At 42.3% G+C, this 13,724-nt stretch overlaps 2 protein-coding genes across 2 annotated transcripts in view; one reads left to right on the top strand and one right to left on the bottom strand.

The window, feature by feature from the left end:
• The window catches only part of RHOJ (ras homolog family member J), a 128,102-nt gene extending 121,677 nt beyond the window's left edge, over positions 1-6,425 (top strand). The window contains exon 5 of the mRNA XM_030931458.1: positions 6,268-6,425. Coding sequence (XP_030787318.1) covers positions 6,268-6,306 — 39 coding nt within the window. The 3' untranslated portion in view covers positions 6,307-6,425. The remainder of the gene's footprint in view (positions 1-6,267) is intronic.
• Positions 1,359-7,666, bottom strand: GPHB5 (glycoprotein hormone subunit beta 5). The gene is made up of 3 exons (XM_010378101.2): positions 7,555-7,666; positions 6,382-6,586; positions 1,359-1,664 (listed from the first exon to the last, which is right to left on the bottom strand). The coding sequence occupies exons 2-3, from the start codon at positions 6,583-6,585 to the stop codon at positions 1,476-1,478; spliced, it is 393 nt and encodes a 130-aa protein (XP_010376403.1). The 5' UTR covers position 6,586; positions 7,555-7,666; the 3' UTR covers positions 1,359-1,475.
• Positions 7,667-13,724: the final 6,058 nt, after the last annotated feature.

Below are 13,724 nucleotides of genomic sequence, written 5' to 3'. Positions count from 1 at the left end.
ACATCTGCTAAAGGTTGGGTGACTTTCGCTCCTGCCCTTTGTTCCCAGATGTTCACCCCGCATACCAGTACTTGACTGTCAATCTCAACATTTGCTTTACTGTGTTTTAGGGGGACTCGTTGAATTCTTATTCAAGAAGGACTCCTGGCTCCCAGGGCTATGTCTATGCATTTGTGCCACCGCTGGGACTCATGCTACAGAGTCATCTGTCTGTGTCCCTTACTAAACATGACGTGCCAAATTAATGCTTAAGTAAAAATAACCTTGTAGTTTATTTGAGGTGTGCTTCTCACTGTTATTCCAAGAGTACTAAAAATTAAAAAGACTTTCTTGAAAGTTGTCATGAATTCAAAAGACAGAGGACATGCTTTATTGGCATTAATATAGGTTTTCCTGGCACATTATGAAAAAGGAACAAGGTTAAATTCAACCCCAAAAATGCCAGAATTAAAGACATTTGCATAACATTAGAGTTCTGGAGGTTTTTTCCAGCCACAGAATTAGCTACTGTAAGATTTTAGAGAGGGCAGGAGCTAGAAAATCACAGACTTTTTCCTCTGAGCCAGTGATGCAGTTTTACCCCTAAAAGCATGTAAAATTACTGAGTTTAGTAAGTTACAACTTAAATTTAAAATATGATAAATCGGGAAGAATACTTGTGATTGGCCATTTTGCCATAGCTTTGGGAGAACATCATACTCTAAAACGTGAGTTTAGTTTAATAACTTTTTAAGGCTAAATGAGATAGCTATTAGTTACATATTTTATTTCTGGGGTTTTTTTTTTTTTTTCTTTTAATCCCACCATAGCCTCTTTATTAAGGCTCTTAAGGGAGTTTAGGGAATTTTGCTAGGGAAAATAATTATCCAAATCCAAACATCTTTTCATTGAAGCTGCTCTCTTTGTGTATCTGAACAGTCTTATTTCTTGTGTAGACAACTGCTCAGTTAAAAGGGGAAGGGAGCATTTTCCCTAAAGAAGCTTGCAGTTGGAATTCCTTGGGGGTGAGGAAGACTAGTACATGGGTTTTGTTCATTTCTAGCCCTTTAATCATAAATCCGGTTGGAGATCAGTGGTTAAATAGAACATGAGAATTTAAAGACTTTCCAGCCCCATTTTCTAATTACATCCAATGTGTTTAAATCATTAGCATATTATAAGTCCAAATTGGGGGAGGATTGTGATACACAAATTATGTTCCAAGACTCAAGGCAAAGAAAAATTAATTTGCAGGTGTGTGAACTGGAGAAATTATTTTGGTGAAGGCATGAATATTGTTTCGAATTTTTAGCATCAGTAGGCTGCATTTGGGCCTTTTGCCTGAGTTGGACCTAAGGGTCAACAGGTAACCTCCTCCATGGGTATGGTCGAAATTAAACAGTCTTGCATCCAGGAAGTATAACTGCATGTGCTGCTCACACAGGTGGGTCTGTGAGGCTGAGACCGCTAGCTGCGCTCTGCAGACCATGCAGGCCTCAGATGGTCTCACACTCCGTGGTGGCAGTGGAGCAGGTTCCACAGTCACAGCGGACGGCCACGGGATAGGTGTAGAAGGGGTCGACTCCCGGGGCACAGTTGGGCAGCTTGACGGTCACCTGTTTGGTCTCGTTGTAGGTACAGACTCGATGATGGGCTTCAATATAGGGGGGTTCCAGAATGGGTTTCTGTCCCCACAGATAGAAAACAGGGAATTCATTAGAACGTATGATCTTGTTTCAGTTTTTTAGTATCATTTATCACTATCAGAAATTGTTATTCATTGATTTGCTTGTTGCTCTATCGTCTCCCAGTAAAAAACAAACTCCTGAAAGCAATAAGCTGATTTCATTCAAGACCATATCCTAAGCTCCCAGGAGAGATCATGGCACACAGCAAGTGCTCCATGTGTAGTCAGCAAATGAATCATCTTGGTCATTGCAAACACCTTCTAACTGGTCTCCCCTCTTCCATTTTTACTCCCTACAATCTATTTGCAACACAGCAGCCCTGACTGATCCTGTTTAAACATAGGTCAGATCATATTACTCCTCTGCCCAAAGCCCCAGTATTTCCCATCTCACTCAGAGCAAAAATCAAAGACCTTATGATCACCTTCAAGAACTACATCACCTTCACTACACCTCTACCTTCTGAAATGCCTGCAACCATTCCCACCCCACTGACTTCCTCACTAGGCTCACAGCGGTCTCCTTATTGTTCCTCCCACCCAGCAGGAACAGTCCCAGCTCAGGGCCTTTGCACTTACTGTTCCTTCTGCCTGGAACATTCTTCTCCCGTATGATTCACTCCTTCACCAACCTTTAGTTTTTGTTAGAATGTCACCCTCTCAGGGAAGCATTTCCCAACCATCCTATTTAAAATTGCAACATTCCATTTCCATGCCCAGAAACTTCCCATTCTCCATCCTGCTTTATTTTTCACCATAGCACTGATCAATACCACATGACATAGTCTACCTTTCTTTCATTTGTGTGATAATTCCTCCCACTCTAGAAAGTAAGCTCTTTTAGGACAGAGATTTTTGCCCGCTGTGCCTCCCGTACCTAAAACAGACCCCGGGAGGGTTTCAATAACTATTTGTCATTGAATCAATGACAGAAAACATTACAAGACAGGTTCCCGAGTACTCTGTGCACTGTTCTGATCATCAAAAGATTCATTTCCTTTCTTCACCTTTTATAAATCTTAATTTCAAAGATAATTTTGATAAACAGAACACATAGATCAGAAAAAATGGCAGCACCTAGCCGGTGTTAAAATCTCGAGCCCTGCAGTCAGAACTATGGAGCTTGAGTCCCTGTTCTGCCACTTGCTGGAGACCTTGGAAAATCCACTTAACTTCCTGAAGACTCAGTTTCCTCCTCTGTAAAGCAAAATATCTACCTCCCACCATTGTTTGAGAGACAAAGTAAGATGGTATATGCAATTCACAATGTCTAGCACAAAGTAAGTGTTCAATAAATGTAATCCATTGTTCTTATTAGTGCAATTATTATAAGGAAGTAATAATGAAAATAATAACAAGCTTTCAAAAGACAGTACCTTTGCTTTTTTGTTCTTCTTTGTTCTAGGCAAAAAAGAATATGTAACTCAAGATGAAGTTCTTGCATGAATGTCATGAAAATAGCAAACTTACCTTTTTTTTTTTTTTTTTTTTTTTTGAGATGGAGTCTCACTCTGTCACCCAGGCTGGAGTAGTAGTACACTGGCGTGATCTCAGCTCACTGTAACCTCCACCTTCCGGGTTCCAGCAATTCTTCTGCCTCAGCCTCCCGAGTTCCTGGGACTACAGGCACGTGCCACCATGCCCGGTTAATTTTTGTATTTTTAGTAGAGACGGGGTTTCACCATATTGGCCAGGCTGGTCTCTATCTCCTGACCTCGCCATCCGCCCACCTTTGCCTCCCAAAGTGCTGGGATTACAGGCATGAACCACCGCGCCCAGCCAGCCTTGCCTTTGACAAGGACCAAAGAAGCTGAATTTGTCCTCGACTGTTTTCTCCTACCCTCCATATTTGCTTTATGTCTTCTTACCATTGGTACTCTGGGAACCTAGGCAGACCAGACACCTCAAAAAATTTAAATTTCAATCCTAACATGGTGAAACCCCGTCTCTACTAAAAATACAGAAAACAAAAATATTAGCCAGGCGTGGTGACGGGCGCCTGTAGTCCCAGCTACTCGGGAGGCTGAGGCAGGAGAATGGCCAGAACCCAGGAGTCGGAGCTTGCAGTGAGCCGAGATTGCGCCACTGCACTCCAGCCTGGGTGACAGAGTGAGACTCTGTCTCAAAAAAAAAAAAAACATTAAATTTCAGATACATATTTTTTTAGTATAAGTCTGTCCCAAATACTATATAAAACAGACAGACTTATGCTAAAAATTTATTTGTTGCTTTTCTGAAATTCAAATTTACCTGGGCTTTCTGGTTTTCTGGTTTCATTTCAGTTTGGGTTTTTCTGGGGAGGGTATTGGTTGCTTTGTTTTATTTTGTTTGTCTGTTTGTTTGCTAAATCTGGCAACGCTATATGCAGATTATGAGGAATAGCTATTTTCAACAACAGCTCCACCTTCAAATGTAAATCCAGCCAATCTGTCGTCATGAACATCCTTCAGACATGCTTTCAGTTAAGTTCCCTCCCCCAAAAAAATCAAGGGCTTTATATCTCAGAAACTTTCAGATTGCTGGGAAAATGAACCTCATTCTTTTATTTATTTTCTATAGGTAACCTCCCTTTTCATAATACAGTCAAGACATGAATGAAAGCTGGCTAAGATCAGAGACAATCTTGTCCTTTAATGGTTTTGGTGCTTCCGTTTTTCCAGTGAGAGCACAGTTCCTGACCTCCTATGGGTGACCATGATCCGATTAAACACATTCATCAGTTTTTAAAAAGAAGAGAAGATGGGCCAAATTGAGGGGAAGCAGGAGTTTGAGGATTCGGCACAGAGAGGGCTTCAAATAGCCCAGACACCAGTCCCTGAACAGGAGGAGGCGCCAAGTGCCCCAAGTGAATTTACTGCCAATTGACAGGCAAAGTCTACTTAGCAAAACCCGATTTTCATTTGGCTAGTAGGGCTCAGTCCCTGAATGAGGCAAAAAGAAAACTACTTTGATGGAGTCGTTTCATCCAATTTAGAGATTTCATCACTATGACCCAATTCCATTCATAGGGCTGTTAATTGTACCTAAGCAAGAGCAGGCCACCCTCTGGGTCCCTGAAGAGAAGGCTATTGTTCCCAATGGCAGTGTCCACTCACAGTGCAGGTACCCTTCTAAATGGCCTTCCATTAGGCTGGAGGATCTACAGCTCCAGGGAGAGGTCCATCCCAGTCAACCAACAAATGTGTATTGAATACCTTGTTCATACACGACACCTTGACAAAAGCTGTGAAAGTTATAAGAATGAACCTCTGTCCTCAAAATATTTAACGAGTGTGGTGGGGGAAGAAGTAAGACAAAAAGTAGAGCATAGTCAAGGGCTTACCTGCAAGTCAAAAAAGGCCCAGAAAAGGAGCTGGCACTGCAGATGGGCATCAGGAATAAATATGATAATGACAGATGAGAAGGAGAAGGGATATCAGGAAAGGACCAAAATGAGATCCATGAGGGCTATTTGACAAAACCCTTGAAAGTCACTTACCAAGGCCAGAGTAAGAAAATGTATTGTCTTCAGGAAAGCAGGCAGACGCCATATTGCTGAGGACTTTGAAAGTTGGTAATTGAATCTGTAGTAGTGTGTGGACATTCAAGGTTTTGGGGTCAGGGAGTGACAAGATCAGAGCTAGCAACTCATCAGTTACCAAGTGGGTGGGCCTCAGGGGGAAGAGCCCACAGTCACTACGGAGTGTGATCTGCTGGGGTGCTGAATAGCTCTCTTCCTCTTCACCACTCAGACAGCTCCTCTTAGCCCAATAGGATTTTTTTTTTTTTTTTTTTTTTTTTTGAGACGGAGTCTCGCTCTATCGCCCAGGCTGGAGTGCAGTGGCCGGATCTCAGCTCACTGCAAGCTCCACCTCCGGGGTTTACGCCATTCTCCTGCCTCAGCCTCCCGAGTAGCTGGGACTACAGGCGCCCCCACCTTGCCCGGCTAGTTTTTTGTATTTTTTAGTAGAGACGGGGTTTCACGGTGTTAGCCAGGATGGTCTCAATCTCCTGACCTCGTGATCCACCCGTCTCGGCCTCCCAAAGTGCTGGGATTACAGGCTTGAGCCACCGCGCCCGGCCACCCAATAGGATTTTTAACTTTGTTTGAGAGTGTTATCCCCACTTTAAATTAAATGTCTCTAAAAAGGCCAGGTATCATTGAACATGAAGGAACTTAATGGATCCGTCAGTGATAACCCCAGAGGGCTCCCAGGGACTTCAAGAGGAACAGGGCTGCAGAAGAGGCAGTGAAGGGGTCTGGGACCAATTCTCACCCTTCAGCTCAGGGCCTCTTTCTTGGAAACTGGCTAATTTACCCAAAATGAAGGAACACAGGGAAGAGTTTGGGTCACAAGCTTGAACCACAAATTGATTTCCAGCTTTACACTGACACTCTCTGTGACTTTGCAGACACTCTCCCTTGAATCCCTCCATGTTATCTGTAAAATGGGTAGAACAGTACATCATGACCTCCCAGAGATGATTCCCAGATACACAGACACAATGTAAACCAAATTCTTAATCTTATCAATGTTTTGTTAGAGGGGCAACATCATGCTTTTCAAATCACTTTTGGAAGATGCCAATCACAGTTTTGTTTTGGTTTTTTAAATCCACAGGAAAGGGCAGATGTCCCAGCTCCACCTCATATCATTTAAAAAGTGAACTCTTGAGAATCAGACCCAAGCTGCTGGCCCAGAAGATACTGTCATCTGCACATCTTAGCAACTCACCTCCCAGGTCTCACAGCGACCCCAGCAAGCATCCGTGGTGATCCGAAGGCCCCTGCAGCCTGGCTTCTTGACCAGGAAAGTAAACTCCCTCACGGCACAGCCCACAAAGGTGCGCAGGTTCCCACTGGAGGTGCCAAGGACACAGCCACAGCCAACCAGAAGGAGGAGGGCCATGGGGCCGAGGAAGAGGAACGCCAGCTTCATGCTGCTCTTCCAGAGAGGGAAAGGACAGAGTTTAACAGATCTGGCTGCCCTCAATGGCACAGCCAACCATGCATTGGTCACTATCAAAGGGACCTTGCTCCTAGCATTTCAGGGAAAATGAGCCCAGAAATTGTAAACGCCCACAAACTCCAACACAGGCATCCAGCGATTCCTGTAACTGGTGCCAGTGTGGATTCCATGGCCCTCTCTAGATGCCCACCCTCCAAGTGCATTCTCAGGCTTTTCCTTATTGTAACTTAACTGCTGCAGTTGACCTGTGTGCTGAAGAAGTTTGTCCCAGTGGTCTTTCCAAAATAAACATAAAATATGAGTAACACCAAAACTAATTCATAATCCAACAGAATACATGAATACATATAAATTGTTTTTATTCAGGTCCAGGGTATTTGGGTGCCATGTTACATACTTTGCTCGAAACTATATTTTCAGTGTCATGATGGGGAATGATTTGGGAGGTAAATATTAATAACAGTATTTGCTATATGCATCGCTACTAAACCAACTCACCACTAAACATGGATACGCAGAAAATATCATGAAATCTATCATCTGAGTTGGTGGCCATTCATAAATGTGTCTTACTCACTGTAAATTGCTTCTGCTCTAGACTTCCACTGCAACAGCACCTACTTAACATTCAGTTTAAATCCAAATGATGGAAAGCATAGGAGTTATTTAAAACATAACCTCAATCCACTGTCAAGTCCATCCTCTCTGGGTCTTGGTCATTCCCCATGCTCTTTCAGGAGCCAGAATCAACCCCCTTCATGCTTGGCCCACTAGACAGAACTCACCTGGATTTTGAAGTATAAAGGATATGGCATTCATGGACCCTTACCTCCCACTGAATTCATTATTTTCACAGTTCCTACTTCTGACCTTGCTGTAGCAAGTTCTCTGGGCTTCCCCTCCTCTGGAATGAGGTTACAAATATGGAGAAGCACTTACCTAATCTTGCAGGAACCAATGCTTCTTTTAGAGCTGAAACTTGCACTAAGATTTCAGGGAGTCACAATGAATGGTAGAAGTTTGCTCTGGGTAAATGTCTCTACCTTCTGTTACTGGGCTGCTTGATTGCTCAAATATATAGAAAAGGTCTTGTCAATCAAAACAAAAGAGAGGCAGATCCTTACAGGAACTGCTAAACACATCAAAGCCATGGAATAGAAAGCCAGTCTCTATTTTCCAAAACTGATTAACTTAAAGGGTGTTGTTTTGTTTCTCCACATCACCTACTGGAACAGAAAGTTACCTTGGTGGGTGGCATAATCCTAAGGAAATAGTCAGCGGTAGTTCCACCTGGTTCTCAAGAGAACAAATGCATTGTGGCAGATGGATTAAATTTTCCTTCATGGTAACCACAAGTTTCCTTTGAAACGGGTAAGTGACTAGCAGCTCATAGCAAACCCTTTCCTTTAACTGACAACATGTTTCAACACACTGAAAAATAACAAAACAATAATTCTTGCTGGAAAGAATGCAGGACCACTACCTGAAAAGATGGAAATCACAGTGAGAAGAAACATGTTGAAAGTCTTAAAACTAGCTAAGAATTAGATGATATCAATATCACCTTAAAATGAATCATTTAGGAAAAAATACCAAGATGTTCCAAGTGATTCTCTTCCAGCATGGGAATTAAAGAAAACTTTTCATTTATTTTATATGGTTTTCAGCATTTTTCACATAGTCAACATTGGGCAGACTTTTGTAATAGAGAGTCAGTCAATATTAATGTTTTAAAATTAAAATAAACCAACAGGCATGTATTTGTTCTGACTGTAAGGACATTCAGTGCTGCTCTGATAGAGATGTTTCATCAGATATTTGGTCTTAAATGATTAAAATAAGAACAAAATACTTTTTGGAGTATGGGATATAGTTTATATTTCCATCTACAATAACAGCATATGAGTGGATTAAAAATGTACTTGTTCATGGCATTTTTCTGGATGCTCTAAAAAGTAAATGAAGCAGATATCATCTTTGTCCTTAGGAGTTTCAATATCATAGTAAATAACAACATAGGCAGAGACATTGAAGATGCACACTAACTAACTAGTGAAACAAAGTGAAGAAGTTAAACCATTTCCATTTTCTGCAAAGGAAAGTGTTCTTTAAATACATGTGCTGCTCATCATAGATTTCATTTTCAAAACAGATAACAATGCCCGGGGAGTCCATCAATTTGCCACCCCTCTCTCTAGAGCAGAATTATTACATGTGTTTTATAGAAAATTGAACTAGGCTTGGAATAAAGGACTTTCTTCAGCCCTTCAGCCTGTGAGTAGCATAACCAGAACCGGAGTACTCTGGGGACGGACTGCTCAGCTGGCCTGATCTTCCTAACTTGCTGGCCAAGAGCTAGTCAATTGGTAGTGAGATGCCATCCTGGGCTGTTTCTGAAGACGGCTGCTCAACCCTTTTAGACCTGAAACATACACACTTGTGTCTGCAGAGTCACAAAATAAAGACAGACTGCAAAGGCCAAGAGCATCTTTCTTTCACAATCCCCAACTTCTTTATAATGCAGAGGTGTGGCATCACGCATTCCACCCTGTCAGCATTAACTTTGTAAGAATGACAATTTAGAGTCACTAAGCATCTACTATGTACCAGGTACCATGGAGTCTGCTGTGCTCTTACATATGTTATCTCTAGACCTTACAACAATTCTTTAATTATTATTTTCTTGTTTTTACATTGGAAGAAATAGAAACTCAATCGTTTTGTAACCTGCCTACTTCCAAAGCCTTCAACAACACTGGGAATGGCAAATGGGTCTATTTCATCCCTGTCACCAACTACAGTTAATGAGAAGCGGCTACCTGGAATGTTGTGTTAAAAAAGGCAGCTAAAGTCATTCTAAAGGCAAAGGGCAGTGGCCCATCAGCTTCATCCTGGGTGTAGGAAAGGAGAATGGTGTATGGATGCCACCTTTTGCAATGTAGGCTGTGTCGCACCTCTCTATGGGCAGAGTGAGAGTTTGTAGTGTGACTTCAAAGGCTAATAAATGCCCTGCTACCCACGGAATATCTCTGCACCATAGTGTGCATGTGTTTGCCACCTTCCCTTCAATCTACGTTGAAGTTCCCACCGTTAAAGCCCCTCTCTTGAGGTAGCAAAGAAACATATGAGTAATGTCTCCAAGGATAGACTCTGGAGAATCTTCTCTCCTTTTGTTCCATGATCATATTTACATGGATTTATTGTCATCTTGGAGGGTGAGGCACAAGATATAGGTTCACTAGGGGTAGAAAGAAAGGAGAAGTGGTGTACGTGAGTAATCATCTTGAATTCCAGGGGGATCGTGACTCCAGAGGAATGAGCCAAGTGTTAGTGCCTCAAAGGGGTGACTGAGAAACTGAGGCCTGGTCCAGGGAAGGCGGTCCCAGGTGGGGAAATCCTGGGGTGCACACTGTGTGCAGGAGATGGAGACACTGACAGAGCCTGAAACACTCCCTTCCCTCCTGCAGCCATGCGGATTCTCAGTGGCACAATCTCCTTTGGGACTACCTTGAGCAAGTCACTTCTCTGAGCCTCAGTTTCTTCATCTGTAACACAGTGGGGTTGGACCCTGTGACTCCCAAGGCCCTTCTCAGTTCCAGAATTTAAATATTTATAGACTATTTTATGAGCACAAGAAGCTGAGGACAAGTCAGAGAGACAGTACAGAAGGTTACACAACCATAAAGTCAGCCACATTGTACTGAAATCTTGATTCTGACACCGGCCAACGTATGATCTTGGACAGGTCTGGTAGCCCACCTGAGTCTCAGTTTCCTACAAAATTGAAAATACCTCCATCATAGGGGTCATGTGAGGATTCTACAAAATAATGTCTATAAATTACTTCTCACAGGGCTTCATACATGATAAGCAGGCAATAATTGTTGTTTCTCTTTCCTTCCCTGGAAATGCATCATTATCATGTGTACCACTAAGAAATAAAAAGCTGCCAATAAAAAATTATATCACACCAGCAGTTGTTAGGCATATCCTGATTTCGAAGGTATTAGAGGTGAAAAAAAAATGTGAGTCTGAGAAGAGAAGAAGCAAAGTCTTTGGGGACTATGGGACTTCACTAGCATTCTGAAGCCAGGACGTAGGTAAGCACCAACCTTGCTCCCAGCCAACGTGGGGTGCTTTAATCTGACACTAAAATTAACAACATGTTTTCAGTAGAAGAAAAAATCTAAAGTGTTAGGCTTAATTTTTAAAGTCCAAATCTCATATTTTGAGGGTAAAAGCTTTATCACAGTTGCAAATTTCAATATATTAATAAATATTCACAAACACTCAATTTCAGTTCTGACCAAATATGGAGTCAAACTAAGCCAACCAATGCTCCCTGAGCATCCACGGTCTTGCACAGGTACGAAATGAGAGCCCACAGGAACTAAGCTGTTTGCTGCATCACTTGAAACCACCTCTTCAGAGTTTAGAAAAGATGTGCATGCTCTAGTATGTTTTTCCACACTGTGTTCTCAAAATACACAATGCTCTGCCCAAGGGTCAAATTAATTAGCATTATGCTTCCCATGGGTGGAAAAAAAAGCCACATATGAAGCTATGAGTTTCAAGGAACAGAATTAATGACAGAAGAAAGGTCAGCCTTGAGTCTTATAAAGTGGTATGTTGCTTTTAATACTGCTTATTTTCCACGGGAGAGAGGAGAGGAATTCTGCGCATATGAATGAAGATGAACAGTGAAGACTTGGAAGAAATTAATTTTGTTGAAAAGTCATTTCTTCCTTTCAAAGCACTGGGTATTTGTGGTCAGCTCCTCGTGTTATTGACTTAAAGAGATAACATTTGCCCGAGATGATGGTGCGGTTGCTATGGTAACATTTTTTTAATGAGACTAAAAATAATGACTCCTGTGTCTGATTTACTAGGACAAGTCAAGCCTTTCTCCATAACTGTCTGAAAGAATTATCTGTCAGTTGTCACAGATTTATTTCAAATTAAGGGGCACATGGTTTGGGCGCTGAAGTGAAATGTTTTTATTTCTGCCTGACTCTTCCACTTTTGAATATCATAGCTTTGCAGGGCATGGCAGACACATGCCTAATAGAAAGGAACAGAGCAGAGTTTAATGAGTCACAAAGAGGCATTCTTTATTTCAGCTGCATCCTGTATCCTCACTGGAATGAGTCCACAAAGCCGCTGGGCCCCAGACTCTTCATTTGTAATTCCCGGGGCAGTCACACAGACATGGCCAAGGTTGTTGTTAGCTAAGCTTCAAAGCAACAGCACTTCATTCGTTAGTGCTTGACTTTGTTCCAGAAAAGATTCCGAGGCTCCTGGCCACTGAGTATGCACACATGTGTCTGTGTGTGTCCATCCCCACACTCCAGTGATGGGAGGATGGAGAAGGGGAGAGGAGAGCTGTTCTACTCGCCAGAGTGTTGTATCATTTAACTAACAGGTATTAAGCAACGACTGTCTCACACTGGGGTCGCTGGGTTTATTTAAAAAATTAAAATATAATGATGTTGGGACGTGGTGGACAGCGGGGGTGAGCTGACAACTGACAGTACTCAAAGATTTCTGTCCTCCTTCCTTTCCTTTTCCTACTCCCTCCGTCCCTCCTTCTTTCTGGGATTCTGTATTTTATTGAGCGTATCATCGAGTGTTACCATATGTCAGATACATACAAAGAACATTTGATGCACATGTGAACGAAGCTAACAAGCTGTCCTCAAAGTATCAATAGTCTAATGAGGATGATAAATAAACCAACATATATGGACCTAAAAACTGCATCCTTGGTCATTTACCCCAGAGAAATGGAAATTTATATTCACACAAAAACCTATACATGTTCAAAGCAGCTTTATTCATAATAGCCCCAAACTGGAAACAACTCAAGGGCCCTTCAACAGGTGCATGGTTAAACAAACTGTGGTATATCTGTAACATGGAATACTACTCACCAATAAAAGGGAATAAACACACAGTTTAGATGAATCTCCAGAGCATTATGCTGAGTGGGAAAAGGCTATGTAGTGTATGACTCCATTGGTATAACATTCCTGAAATAAGCAAGTTATAGAAATGGAAACTACACCAGTGGTTGCCAGGGATTAATAAGGGTCGGGGCGGGGAGGAAGTGTTATGATAAGAAGACGACATGAAGAATTTTTGCCCTCATGGAAATGTTCTTTTTTTTTTTTTTTTTTTTTTTTTGAGACAGAGTCTCACTCTGTCACCTAGGCTGGAGTGCAGTGGCAGGATCTTGGCTCACTGCAACCTCTGCCTCCCGGGTTCAAGCAATTGTCCTGCCTCAGCCTCCCAAATAGCTAGGATTACAGGTGCACGCCACCATACCTGGCTAATTTTTTGTGTTTTCAGTAGAGACAGGGTTTCACCATGTTGGCCAGCCTGGTCTTGAACTCCTGACCTCAGGTGATCCACCCACCTCGGCCTCCCAAAGTGCTGGGATTACAGGCATGAGCCAATGCACCCAGTGGGAAATGTTCTGTCTCTTGACTGTACTGGTGGATACACAAAAGAAAGATAAAATTGCACAGAACTAAACACACGCGTGCGCACAAATACAAGTAAAATGGGAACTCTGAACCAGATCAGTCATTGTGTCAATGCCGTGCCCTCATGTGATATCGTATAATAGTTTTGAAAGATGTTATCATTGAAGAAGACTGGGAAAGGGGTACAAGTGGTCTCTCTGTATTCTTATAACTGCATATGAATCTACAATTTTCTCAAAATAAAAAATTTGACTTTTGAAAATTAATATAACAGTAAACGTGATAAGTCTTATGATAAAAATGACAATAGGAGGCTATGGGAGCTTAAACTAAGGTGTGGAGGCTGAACATGGTGGCTCACACCCGTAATCCCAGCACTTTGGGAGGCTGAGGCAGGCGGATCAACTGAGGTCAGGAGTTCAAGACTAGCCTGGTCAACATGGTGAACCCTGTCTCTATTAAAAATATAAAAATTAGCCAGGTGTGGTGACATGCACCTGTAATCCCAGCTACTAGGGAGGCTGAGACATGAGAATCACTTGAACCTAGGAAGTGGAGGTTGCAGTGAGCCAAGATCCTGCCACTGCACTCTAGCCTGGGTGACAGAGCGAGACTCTGTCTCAA

The sequence above is a fragment of the Rhinopithecus roxellana genome, chromosome 5, assembly GCF_007565055.1.
Source record: "Rhinopithecus roxellana isolate Shanxi Qingling chromosome 5, ASM756505v1, whole genome shotgun sequence".
NCBI lineage: Eukaryota > Metazoa > Chordata > Mammalia > Primates > Cercopithecidae > Rhinopithecus > Rhinopithecus roxellana.
The sequence above is the reverse complement of the archived record's forward strand: the minus strand, read 5'-3'. Positions and strand labels throughout refer to the sequence as shown.

What these genes read in the sequence shown, in the direction of transcription:
- GPHB5 (XM_010378101.2), bottom strand. Translation starts at nt 6,585, where the DNA reads ATGAAGCTGGCGTTCCTCTTCCTCGGCCCCATGGCCCTCCTCCTTCTG. An exon ending in GTCGCTGTGAGACCTGGGAG is followed by an intron (nt 1,665 to 6,381) that starts GTGAGTTGCTAA and finishes CTGTGGGGACAG; the next exon opens with AAACCCATTCTGGAACCCCC.